The 13,779-nt window shown below is 46.8% G+C and overlaps 1 protein-coding gene across 3 annotated transcripts in view; it reads left to right on the plus strand.

Moving 5' to 3' along the window:
* Positions 1 to 13,779, plus strand: part of exoc3l2b (exocyst complex component 3-like 2b) — a 34,653-nt gene that overhangs the window by 14,261 nt on the left and 6,613 nt on the right. For all 3 annotated transcript variants that reach the window (XM_014214078.2, XM_014214077.2, XM_045724409.1), the window contains exons 4-9: positions 7,925 to 8,600; positions 8,973 to 9,087; positions 9,734 to 9,844; positions 10,375 to 10,475; positions 10,942 to 11,055; positions 13,460 to 13,595. In XM_014214078.2, the coding sequence (XP_014069553.1) occupies positions 7,925 to 8,600; positions 8,973 to 9,087; positions 9,734 to 9,844; positions 10,375 to 10,475; positions 10,942 to 11,055; positions 13,460 to 13,595 (1,253 nt within the window). The remainder of the gene's footprint in view (positions 1 to 7,924; positions 8,601 to 8,972; positions 9,088 to 9,733; positions 9,845 to 10,374; positions 10,476 to 10,941; positions 11,056 to 13,459; positions 13,596 to 13,779) is intronic.

The following is a 13,779-nucleotide window of genomic DNA, read 5'->3' on the forward strand; positions in this document are numbered from 1 at the left end:
TTTCTGCCAGAGTGACAACCCAGGGAGTGAACTTTTCCTATAATCGAATTAGTGTTTGTTTTGTTACTGTCGGTCGAATGTCCAGAGCAATGAGGAGAAAGGGGGATCTGAGTGCAGTGTAATACTGACTCCCAGGATGAGTTAATGTGATCAGTCCCCGCCCTGCTGGGATGTGTGCTGACGGGAGGGAGTGGCTGGGGAGGAGGCCTCTCTGTCTCTGGGCCTCCGCTCACTTAGCATAGACGCCATGTCACTCTCCATCCAGAGGGAAAACCAAGGCCTGGAGGGCTGGCCTGGGACCAAAGGCTTTCTCAGGACAGGGCTAGGACAGGGCCTGGCTCGCTTTGTTGTGGCTGAGCTTGGGATTGTGGAGAAAGGGATGGAATGAGAGGGTGGGAAGGGAAGGGCGGAACAGATTTTACCCAGCTGTGCCTGCAGGAATATGGTGGAGTTTGGTGGAGCTGTGGGGAGATTGTTGGATGCTCCTCTGCTTATTAGATTTTTAGCTTTTGGAGGAAAATATTTATCTGCCTCGCACATGCTGAGATGTGAAGACAGGCAGGCTGCCTCTAGCCTGGTCCCAGATCTGTTTAGCATTGACAACGACCATAGCAGTTGGCTCTACTAAAGCACTAACAGATCTGGTACCAGGCTAGGCTGCTTCTGTTTAGATAAAGGCTGAATGGGTACCAGAGAATGGGAGAGGTTGAGGTTCTATAGCTCAGGTGTCCACATACAGTACCCATAGAAAGCCTGCAGAGGACTGAGGAGGCAGTGTAGATGCTGGTCATAGATTTTAGAGATACAGTCATTTCTTTTTTATTTATTCATTTTTAACTTTTACCCCTTTTCTCCCCAATTCCGTGATATCCAATTGGTAGTTACAGTCTTGTCCATCTCTGCAACTCCTCTACAGACTCAAGAGAGGCAAAGATACAGTTTAAAGGGAACATGTGATGCTGCTTTGAATTCACTGGAGAGAGAACTGTGGTTTTGGAGTCCAGGAAGGAGGCTCATATTTTACTTGCTTGGCACCCCCGGACAATATGGTACTGCTAGGCTCTGAGCAGCATGACTGGAGAGTGTCTCGATGGCAGTTCTACAGGTGTGTTCTTACCCTGCATCATTTGAATAGAGAGTACACTACATATCACTACATATTGATTTTACTCCTTTTGGTAATAACAAAGCCCAACATTTCCCCTTAAATTCCTCAAGGTAAAGTTACATAATATCTGCCATAGCCGCAGCCTTCATAGAGATCCCATAGGCGGCCCTCGCAGCATTAAAACTTTTGTGGTTTGCACTGAGGAAGGGTGGTTCCACTGGTGTACATTATCTGGGTATGTTCCGTATGACAGGCTTAGGGGGTAAGTGCCTTGGAACAAAAGACCAGTGTTCCCATGTACTGTTTAGCTTAGCTAAGCGTCTGTGGTACTGCCCATTCCAGGCCAATCTGTGCTTTTAATGATCCCCGAATAGGCTGTCAAATCTGTGCAAAGCCCTCAAACATCTGCCGATCCAGTGCTGGTGTTATTTCAAGGGGACACGTTATAGGACCTCAACAAAAAAACAACATCTCTACTAAAAGTGAGGGCCACTGACTTCTCACCTTAACGTGGTGATTGTGAGCAGGCCGAGCCACGGCGGACGGTTACTCCCTCTCTGTGACGCGTCGCCACCAGCCGCACCATGCCAGGGCTCTGTCTGTGGGCAGACAACCATCATGTGGAAGACGTGGTGTCTTCCTATCACAAGGGAAGAGGAACAGTCATTTTCCACCTCCCGCTCTCTTTAAGGGAGATGTGCCTGGCTGTATTGTGTTTTATATTTAGATGTCCTTCCGCTGCGTTGGCAGGGAACTTTGGAAATGATGGAGTGATGTTGGGGGGGTGGGTATGGGCATTGCTGAGCGCTACTTCTCTTCCTCAAGCGGGACAGGGAAGGATGAGCAAGGCGGCAGGCCGGCAGCGCCGCGCCCCCGCATCCTCTAGTTCATTTATGGGAACGGGGAGAAAAAACGGGCAACTCAGCACTGCGGTGGAAGCCGTGAGGTACCCGAACAGAGCGAGAGGGACGGTTATTTACACAGCTGATCTGTGACGCACCATAGCAGTGGTGCAATGTGCTTCGTAGGCCTATAAGAGAGAGTCCCCAAAGTGGTGTCATGTCACCGCCCCAGCCCCACACTTCCCTGCCCCTTTTCCTGGGGTCGTTGTGTTCAGTCACCACGCCAATTAAATGTAGGAGGAGGAAATTACATCATTTCCTGCCATGCTGCTGGGCTGTGCAGGACAACAGCATGTGAATTGCTATCCGGCTGTCCAGAGACACAAATGACTTATGCAAGCAGATCGGGAGCCTTATTGAGTTTGACACCTGATGCTGAGACACACAGCAGCCCATTCACTAGCATACAGTAAACAGACATGGCTGACTCCTCCTGCTTCTCATCAGACAGCTTCCTTCTCCTCCCAGTGCTGTGCTCATGCCCCAGTCACCTCACTTGGGCTGGGCGGTATGCAGAGACAAGGATCTCCAAACGCTTTAGTACACAGTGATTCACTACACTGACCCCTCTAATCACATTGTGTGATTACTGTAAAAACCCTACCTACTCCCTTGCACTTATCACACAGAATGTGTAAACAGCTCTTTGAGTTTTCTTTTGAGTAAACTATTGTTACACAGTAGCGCTCCATGCATGTTACACTAGCAAGCATTCAATGCATGTATGTTTTTTGTCAAACTGTAGTTAGCTGCTTTGAGTGTAATGGCTGGCTTTATAAAGGTGTAGTTGTAACGTACTCCGTTAGCTTGGGCCCACAACTAGCTCACCTTCATAAAACTGAGTGGTTTGTTGTTGCGGTAAAACCTGGTAATATATACTTTGACATGTTCCTTGACGTATAGAGCTTAGCAACTTTAAATATGTCTGTATTGAAATATGCATACTGCTAGCTTTATTGCTTTGCAGGTGTGATTGGAAAGCTTCCTCCATCCACCATTCCGTTTCAGGTACTGGGAACACTTTCAGGTACTGGGAACACTGTTGATGGCTGATCTATGGATTGGTCAGTTAATGAGCAACTTAGAATGTGAGACCATTCCCCATTTGTCCTAATGTTCTCTTGAACTTCAGCTATGCTTTTGTTACCCACCAGATCCCACCATGCGGAGAGAGGCACTTTTGCCAGCCAACTCCCATAACCACAATAAGTTAATCAACACGTGTACTTTGCCATCAGATAAAAGCTGACTGAACTTTGGTCTGAAATGCCATCATGGGGCCCAAGCATGAAGAGCATTTCAAAGCTCTCTGCTCTAGAAAAACCATCAACACCTGAAGGGGTGTATTCCTGTAAAATGATGGTTTTGGCACATAAGACTGTTTATTGGAATGAGCTATGCAAATGAGTCTGTTCCATTTCGCATTTGCTTTCAGTAAGTGAGGTCATGTGAGAAGGACTCAAGGAGCCTTACAGTATGTTAGCCAATTACATTAGGGCAGCAAAACATGAAGTAGGGCTTGGTCTCAGGGGCGTCGTGCACCCATTATTTTAGAGGTGTCACGAAGTACGTGAGGATGGAGGGGTGGAGAATTTAGCATTTTTCAGAGTCCTCAAGAAACCAACACTCGACCCCTCTGACGTCGAAAACTACAGACCATTATACCCCTGCACCTCTCTGATTCAGAGGGGTTAGGTTAAATGCGGAAGACACATTTCGGGTTGAATGTATTCAGTTGCGCAACTGACTAGGTATCCGCCTTTCCCTTTCTTTTTTTTCTTTCCAAAACACATGAGCCTGCTGTCTCTGACCAACTCTCTCACTATCACTCACCGAACGATCTTCTTGACCCCTAACCAGTCAGGCTTCAAGACTGGTCACCCAACCGAGACCGCTTCCCTCTGTGTCACGGAGGCTCTCCACACTGCTGACTCTCTGTCCTCTGTTCTCATCCTCCTAGATCTATCCGCTGCCTTCCACAACGTGAACCATCAGATCCTCCTCTCCACCCTCTCAGGGCTGGGCGTCTCAGGCTCTGCAAACTCTTGGATTGCATCCTACCTGGCAGGCTGCTCCTACCAGGTGGCGTGGAGAGGATCTGTTTCTCCACCGCGTACTCTCACTACAAAAAACATGCTATCCTGTAGGTTCATGCTCTACAACATTCGCAGAGTACGACCCTGCCTCACACAGGAAGCGGCGCAGGTCCTAATCCAGGCACTTGTCATCTCCCGTCTGGATTACTGCAACTCGCTGTTGGCTGGGCTCCCTGCCTGTGCCATTAAACCCCTACAACTCATCCAGAACGCCGCAGCCCGTCTGGTGTTCAACCTTCCCAAGTTCTCTCACGTCACCCCGCTCCTCCGCTCTCTCCACTGGCTTCCAGTTGAAGCTCGCATCCGCTACAAGACCATGGTGCTTGCCTACGGAGCTGTGAGGGGAACGGCACCTCCGTACCTTCAGGCTCTGATCAGGCCCTACACCCAAACAAGGGCACTGCGTTCAATCACCTCTGGCCTGCTCGCCTCCCTACCTCTGAGGAAGCACAGTTCCTGCTCAGCCCAGTCAAAACTGTTCGCTGCTCTGGCACCCCAATGGTGGAACAAGCTCCCTCACGACGCCAGGACAGCGGAGTCAATCACCACCTTCCGGAGACACCTGAAACCCCACCTCTTTAAGGAATACCTAGGATAGGATAAAGTAATCCTTTTAACCCCCCCCCCTTAAAAGATTTAGATGCACTATTGTAAAGTGGTTGTTCCACTGGATATCATAAGGTGAATGCACCAATTTGTAAGTCGCTCTGGATAAGAGCGTCTGCTAAATGACTTAAATGTAATGTAAATGTAAGTAGAACCATAAAGGGTTCTTGGGTTTGTCCCGATAGGGGAACCCGTTTTGGTGCTAGGTAGAACCCTTTGCATATATCATAAGGCCTTTCTTTGATGGCCTAGTTATAACCTAACACAGCTGTGTCAGGACACTCCTGGTTTACAGGCCACATCATGGCTGCAAATTAAGCTGGCTTGCAAAGTGATGTGTAATTCCTATCGGAATCCAGCCAGAGTTAGAATATCCAACAATGTTAACTTTTAACCATCCGCAACCTGCATTCAGAATGACTGCCAGGGTAGGGAAGATTGAATACTGAGACTACCTCAATCATCTAAACTGGAACAACCGTCTCAGTAACGGGTGCAATAAGCCCAACTACTAACAGATTGGATTAGTTTAGCCTGTTTATCTTTGTGTAGCATAAAATGATCCAACCAATCAATGTATATGCAAAAACACAGATATTAAAACAAACAATTCTGAAAATCACCTTGCAATAGAGCATCCTGGGAAAATAGGATATACAGCTGTGGTTCTATGTACAACCCTTATTGCCTTCCAAAGTACCCTTCTTGCCTTCCAAAGAATAATCAAAGAATCAAAGGGTTCTTAGGTCGTTAAAGATTCTAGGTAGAACCCTTTGCCTTTCAAAGAACCCTTTTTTCTAAGAGTGTACTCTTTTCTCTCTATACTAAGTCACTCGGCTCTGTCATATCCTCACGTGGTCTCTCCTATCATTGCTATGTGGATGACAATCTCTGCGTGCTTGGCAGACGTCTCAGCTTGGGTGTCGGTCCACAACTTCAAGCTCAACCTCGACAAGACGGAGCTGCCCTTCTTCCCGGGGAACGCCTACCAGCTCTAAGACCTCTCCATCACTGTGGACAACTCCGCGGTGTCCGTCCCCCCCAGAGCGCAAATAATCTTGGCGTGACCCTGGACAATACCCTGTCATTCTCTGCAAACATCAAAGCAGTGACCTGCCCCTGCAGGTTCATGCTCTACAACATCCATAGAGTACGACCTTTCCCAACACAGGAAGTGCCGCAGGTCCTCATCCAGGCACTTGTCACCTCCCGTCTGGATTACTGCAACTCTCTGTTGGCTGGGCTCCCCGCATGTGCTATCAAACCCCTACGACTTATCCAGAACGCCACAGCCCACCTGGTGTTCAACCTTCCCAAGTCACCCGCTCCTCTGCACTCTCCACTGGCTTCCAGTCAAAGCTCGCATCCACTACCAGACCATGGTTCTTGCTTATGGGGCAGCAAGAGGTACTGCCCCTCCCTACCTTCAGGCTATGCTCAAACCCTACATCCCAACCCGAGGACTCCAATCAGCCGCCTCTGGTCTCTTGGCCATCCCACCCCTACGGGAGATCAGCTCCCGCTCAGCCCAGTCAAAAGCTTGTCTCTGTCCTGGAACCCCAATGGAGAAACCAGCTTCCCTCTGATGCTAGGACAGCAGAGTCCCCGCCCATCTTATGAAAATGTCAAGTAAGACCCTACCCATTTTAAATAAGACCCCTCCCAAATCTACTTTGCTGATAACTTCTTTATTGAGGAAAAATGTACTTACTACCACTGTTATATGTGGTCTCACCAAGCTATCTTAAGAGGAATGCACTGACTGTAAGTTGCTCTACAATGAAGGCTTACCCCAGCCAAACCCTAACCCGGACGACGCTGGGCCAATTGTGCGCCACCCTATGGGACTCCCAATCACGGCCGGTTGTGATACAGCCTGGAATCAAACCAGGGTCTGTAGTGACGCCTCTAGCACTGAGATGCAGTGCCTTAGACCGCTGCGCCACTTGGGAGTCCAATGTAAACTTCATAAAATTGCTTGGTGGCTAGTATTACCGAGAAACAAGAAAACATTAGCATTTTATTTATTCATGAAGTAGGAATCAATCATTGCTCTGTGGTGCACCTTTTAAGGAACCACTTACTAGGGAGAATAGGCGGTGTGGGGGGGGACTCTTTGCCTGGTCAGTCAGTGCGCCCCCCCTCCGGCAAAATACCGCTGACAGATCTTTATGATAATTATTTTGATAAAATGTGTGCTTCAAAATGAAGTTTAGTCATTCATTTAACGTCTGAAAAATGAAAAAACTGGACAAATCTGAGGGCGGACATGCCTTTACTTGGTCTTATCCTGTAGCTGACAAACAGACTTCATTGATTTTGACAGGCTGTGTTGCTCCTCCCAGAGGGTGAGGGGTGATGTCAGAGAGGAGTGTCTGGTGACTTCAATAGGAAATGGCCGACTTCATCACTGGTTTTAGTACTAATTTAAAAACTTTCTCTCAGACCACATCAGAGTAAGAGATGATGAGATCACCTCAATGGGTGAGGCTGGGCTCTAAAAGTCTATATGCACTTATGGGAACTTTCTGAAGCCAAAGTGAAGTTCCACAGGAAATACAATATCTCCACTTTAATGCAAAGCAATATGAACTTTATTATATACTATTCCATAGCTATACTAGCCGAATAAAAGACCTCAACCTGATAGAGAAGCGTCTAAGGAGAGGACAGTGAGTGGACATTCTGTGGGAATCTAGGATGCTTTATGTTTGGCACCCACATGTCCCTGATGGGATCTTTTGAAGTGTGCAACTGAAGTAGAGATGAAACTAACCCACCTCCAGAGAGATCGGCCTAACAGTGTCCAATCTGCCCAAAAACAACAAGCCAAAGGGGACAAACAACATCTGTGTCTCAGGCCTGGAGCCTCTGATATGGATAGGACCTGATGTGGGAACCTGTGTAGGTGACAACCTGGCTTAGCCTTTAGCTTGACGCGAAAACAAACATAGCTAGTAAACACGTTCAAAGCAAAGAATAGTGATGTTTACTTGAGTAGGTTTTGGATTTACATAGGACTTGATCCAATTGACCAGGTCATGTGTTGTGTGGCATAACAGATAGACAGGTGAGGGTGCAAGAGCCCAGATTTTGCCATTAGGATAGTGTCTCCATTCTGCCTTCTGACTTAATACTGCTGTATTGCCTATAGATTATTTATCATGTGTTATGTGGAGTTGTATCATGCATTTTCCTCCTCTCTACTTTAGTTCTAGAAATTCTGCAGCTGGTGACTAAGAGAGACCTGTTCCTGGCTGACACACACATCCTGGAGCTGGAGCAGGAGTGTAACGAGGCGGCTGCAGCGACCCTGCCCTCATCACCAGCAGGTGGTGCTGTCCCAGAGGACCTCACCAGCCCCGGCAGCAAAGACGGCGGCAGGCGCAAAGCCAAAGACGTGGAGCTGCTGTACGAAGCCCTGCAGAAGGAGCTGTGGGCGGTGGTGCGTGAGTCGCTGCGCTCCCCCACGGCGGGGCCCAACCTGGGGCTGGTGGTGAAGGTGCTGCAGCAGGAGGAGCAGGCGGACCGGGACTGGGCGCAGGGTGAGGGGGCGCTGCCCGGAGGCCCCAGACCCAGGCAGCTGAAGCAGCGGTGGAAGGAGGCGGTGGCGGAGGCAGCAAACGGGAGCCTGCCCCAGAGGAACGAGGCCCAGGGCGGGGAGCTGGCGGACTACCTGGACAGGGTGCGGACCCGGGTGGTGGAGGACCTGGGGGCGGCCAAGAGGAACGTGGTGCCAGTGTACCCAGAGGAGTACGAACCCTTCCAGGTGTACCTACAGAGCTACCACCAGGCTGTGGCCCGCAGACTGCAGAGCATCACTGACGACCAGCTGCTGATCACAGATATCTACTCTCTGCTGGACTGGCTCTACAACATCTATAACAAGTGGGTGTCCATCTTAGGCCACTGAGTGTAGACTATTGAATAGTTCATTCAATAATTGTGTATTGCAGCTTGTGATTTTACACATATCAGATTTTGGAAGTAGCAGAACTGCATAAAAAAAAGGAATGAACAAAAGTATATAGCTAAATGTTGTAACAAACTTGCATAAACCACAAACTTGTCAGAAATGTTTCATTTCATTTTCACTTTATGCTTTCACGGTAAAGCATGTTACAAGGTGGTGTGATGTTATTGTACATAATACTGTGCATAAATACTGTCGATTATACTGTACATAAACAATAGTTTATTAGTTAAGTGTTACTGTATGAGTATGCCACTGACTCTGTCCTCCTACTGTAATCGCTCCAGGGACGTCCTTGGAACAGTCAGCATGACGACGCCCTTCAACAGGTCCCAGCTGGGGCCGTTGTTGCCCTCGGAGACTGTGGACAAACTGGAGATGGACTGTCTCAACTCTGTCAGGGTAAGGGCCGACCATCCACCCCTCACCTCTCCTCATTTGGTGCGCCCCGAAAGGGTGCTCCTATGGTCCTTCCTGTCCACCTAAAGGGAGGGATATCACTCCGACCAGCGTAGCCAATCAGTGCGCACCGTCTCAGGGTCAGCTCGGGGGTTTTCCTGTCTACGACGGACACCACACAATGGAAGCCAGACAACAGGCCATTTAGCTCAGGTCATTACGCAACTCACTTGCGAGTCAAGTCCAGGTAGGCTAGAGCACTGTTGTGTGCATGGTACTCTGTTCACTGTTGGAGATCCAGGGTCCATGTATGTAGACATAATAGTAGTCCACAAGTAAATCCTGCAGAGGAAAAAGAGCACTGGGGCTATTGGCAGCGTGGCCTGTGGGCTGGCAATCAATCATGCCCCTGCGGGGTCACCCACCAATGGGAGGAAACTTAAAATATAAGGGTATGTTTACAAAGGGGCTATAGATCAGAACAAATGAAGCCAGATTTACAGTATTATCTGTGATTCTACGTCTTTTTCCATCTTGATGTCTTGACGGCATCAGCTGGGAATATTTTGATGCTTTGTGGCTGCAGAGCTCCCAGTGGTCCAGTGCATGGTTGAGTTGTGTCTGACCGCGTGGTCTGGTTGCGTTCCAGGAGATGGTGACCACAGAGCTGTCTCGGGTGCTGGACGAGGAGGAGAAGCGTTGGATGGAGACGCTGCACATTGAGGAGTATCAGATCACGCTGGCTCGCACCGTCATCCAGGTACACACACACACACACAGGGATAGATATCAGGAGCTTACGGAAGTAATTGATTTCTTCTCCTGATTTTGATGAGGCTGGTCATGATGGTTTTGTATTGCATGCTAAATGTGGTCACTTCGTACTTTGAGGATAAGCTCATCCATCTGGTGGAGCAGAGAAAACATTCCTCAAGCAGCAGCCAAAGTCAATACAGACACTTCCGTTAGAATTCCATCACAGCTCACTGTTTTAGAGTCACTTCACTGGCCTCTAGTGGCCTTGATTGGTACCAGCACTTTCTACACAGATTACATAAAAGAAAGAAAGAAAGAAAGAAAGAAAGAAAGAAAGAAAGAAAGAAAGAAAGAAAGAAAGAAAGAAAGAAAGAAAGAAAGAAAGAAAGAAAGTGTCTGTTAGCACTTCACACATAATACACATTTGCCAACATTACATCTGGTATGTGTGTGTGTGTGTGTGTGTGTGTGTGTGTGTGTGTGTGTGTGTGTGTGTGTGTGTGTGTGTGTGTGTGTCTGTGTGTGTGTGTGTAGAGGCTGCAGGTAGATCTTGAGCAGTCAGCTGCCATCAACAGAAACCTGGGTTCCCTTGTGGCTCAGTGCAGTCTGAATGGTCTCGCCGACTTCCTGTACAGGTGAGAGGACCACACACTGCAGAATGATATGTTACACACTGTAGTAGTCCTAGAACACACTGTCTCATTACATATTACATAATAAGGCCTAGAACACACTGTCTCATTACATATTTCATAATAAGGCCAAAAACACACTGCATCATTGCATATTACATAATAAGGCCTAGAACACACTGTCTCATTACATATTACAAAATAAGGCCTAGAACACACTGTCTCATTATTTATTACATAATAAGGCCTAGAACAAAGTCACTGTCATCATTGTTAGAATGAAAAGATTATTACACTATGCCAAACCTATAGTTTTCTCACTGCCCGCTACATTTTATTTTGCAATAATGCTATAATAATAATGCTGCAATAATGAATATATCAACTGGAATCAACCAGTTTAACTGGAATATTTAAAGGCACATCTCTATGAGACATTCTAATACTGTTATTATTGCTTAACTTTCAGCTTCCAAAGGAAAGTGGAGATGTTCCACGAGGGTCTGGTCAACATGGTTGGGGATAACGAGGATGGATATGTCTCCAAGACCATCGCCCTGGTCAACTGCTGTCCTCCTTTCAGGTAGGACTGTTGTAGCAGTAGTAGGCTAGCCTGCATTGTGTTACAGTCGGTCCATTTCCCCAATAATGCCTTAAATGGAAATTCCACCCCCAAAAATATATTTTGGTATTTGTTTTCTGTATTTTTAAAGTTATATATCTTGAAGACATGATTGCTGACATGCAAAACATTTTAGGACAACAACGGACTAATGAAATTAATACCAAAATATAGTTTTTGGGTAGAGTTTCCCTTTAAGTACTATACTCAAAAACAATTCCCCAAAATGGTACATTCAAGTTTTCAAGTACAGAGCAAAAACTGCCTTGATGTGTTTTCATAATATTCCTTAAAACATGCATAAATTATGTACAGTGAGGGAAAAAAGTATTTGATCCCCTGCTGATATTGTACGTTTGCCCACTGACAAAGAAATGATCAGTCTATAATTTTAATGGTAGGTTTATTTGAACAGTGAGAGACAGAATAACAACAAAAAAATCCAGAAAAACGCATGTCAAAAATGTTATAAATTGATTTGCATTTTAATGAGGGAAATAAGTATTTGACCCCTCTCAATCAGAAAGATTTCTGGCTCCCAAGTGTATTTTATACAGGTAACGAGCTGAGATTAGGAGCACACTCTTAAAGGGAGTGCTCCTAATCTCAGCTTGTTACCTGTATAAAAAGACACCTGTCCACAGTCGCAATCAATCAATCAGATTCCAAACTCTCCACCATGACCAAGCTCTCCAAGGATGTCAGGGACAAGATTGTAGACCTACACAAGGCTGGAATGGGCTACAAGACCATCGCCAAGCAGCTTGGTGTGAAGGTGACAACAGTTGGTGCGATTATTCGCAAATGGAAGAAACACAAAAGAACTGTCAATCTCCCTCGGCCTGGGGCTCCATGCAAGATCTCACCTCGTGGAGTTGCAATGATCATGAGAACGGTGAGGAATCAGCCCAGAACTACACGGGAGGATCTTGTCAATGATCTCAAGGCAGCTGGGACCATAGTCACCAAGATAACAATTGGTAACACTACGCTGTGAAGGACTGAAATCCTGCAGCGCCCGCAAGGTCCCCCTGCTCAAGAAAGCACATATACATGCCCGTCTGAAGTTTGCCAATGAACATCTGAATGATTCAGAGGACAACTGGGTGAAAGTGTTGTGGTCAGATGAGACCAAAATGGAGCTCTTTGGCATCAACTCAACTCGCCGTGTTTGGAGGAGGAGGAATGCTGCCTATGACCCCAAGAACACCATCCCTACCGTCAAACATGGAGGTGGAAACATTATGTTTTGGGGGTGTTTTTCTGCTAAGGGGACAGGACAATTTCACCGCATCAAAGGGACGATGGACGGGGCCATGTACCGTCAAATCTTGGGTGAGAACCTCCTTCCCTCAGCCAGGGCATTGAAAATGGGTCGTGGATGGGTATTCCAGCATGACAATGACCCAAAACACACGGCCAAGGCAACAAAGGAGTGGCTCAAGAAGAAGCACATTAAGGTCCTGGAGTGGCCTAGCCAGTCTCCAGACCTTAATCCCATAGAAAATCTGTGGAGGGAGCTGAAGGTTCGAGTTGCCAAACGTCAGCCTCGAAACCTTAATGACTTGGAGAAGACCTGCAAAGAGGAGTGGGACAAAATCCCTCCTGAGATGTGTGCAAACCTGGTGGCCAACTACAAAAAACGTCTGACCTCTGTGATTGCCAATAAGGGTTTTGCCACCAAGTACTAAGTCACGTTTTGCAGAGGGGTGTCACGTCCTGACCAATATTTAGGTATTATTTGTATTATATTTGGTCAGGACGTGGCAGAGGTATATTTGTTTTGTTTTGTGGGGTTTTGTGTGGGGTGTGTTAGTTTTGGTATAGGTTCTAGGTTTGTTTTTCTATGTGTAGTTTTGGGTGCTGGACTCTCAATTGGAGGCAGGTGTTTCTAGTTGCCTCTGATTGGGAGTCCTATAAGTAGGTGTGTGTTTGTTTGGTAGGTTGTGGGTAGTTGTATTTTGCACTGCGTTTATTCTGCCTGTAAAACTGTCACTAGTCTTTATTCGTTTTCTTGTTTTTTCTCCGTGTTCTCCTTATTCAATTAAATAATAAGATGAGCATTCACATCCCGGCTGCGTTTTGGTCTGTACAACCCAACGAACTCTGTGACAAGGGGTCAAATACTTATTTCCCTCATTAAAATGCAAATCAATTTATAACATTTTTGACATGTGTTTTTCTGGATTATTTTGTTGTTATTCTGTCTCTCACTGTTCAAATAAACATACCATTAAAATTATAGACTGATCATTTCTTTGTCAGTGGGCAAACGTACAAAATCAGCAGGGGATCAAATAGTTTTTTCCCTCACTGAAAGTGTACAATGTATTCATTAGTCTGCTGTGACTGTGTGTTTGTGCAGGGGTTTTGTCCAGCGCTGTGTGCAGTGCGACCCTGCCATCAATGAGGACTCAGCCAGGCGAGCAAACACTTCCCTGGACAGAATAGTCAACCAGGGAGTGAAGGTGCTGAGTGACAGACTGTATGAGCACATAAGGGTGAGTGTTCTTAACACACACACACACGCATGTAAACTCACACACATAGGATTCCTAAACACACCCATGGTCTCAGCTTTCTAACACAACATGTAAACAACCTCACACACACACACACACCGCTATGTCTTACTATACTTGTGAGTACTTTTTGGGGACCAACAATTGATTCCCATTCAAAATC

The sequence above is a fragment of the Salmo salar genome, chromosome ssa09 (assembly GCF_905237065.1).
Source record: "Salmo salar chromosome ssa09, Ssal_v3.1, whole genome shotgun sequence".
In the NCBI taxonomy this organism is placed as follows: Eukaryota; Metazoa; Chordata; class Actinopteri; order Salmoniformes; family Salmonidae; genus Salmo; species Salmo salar.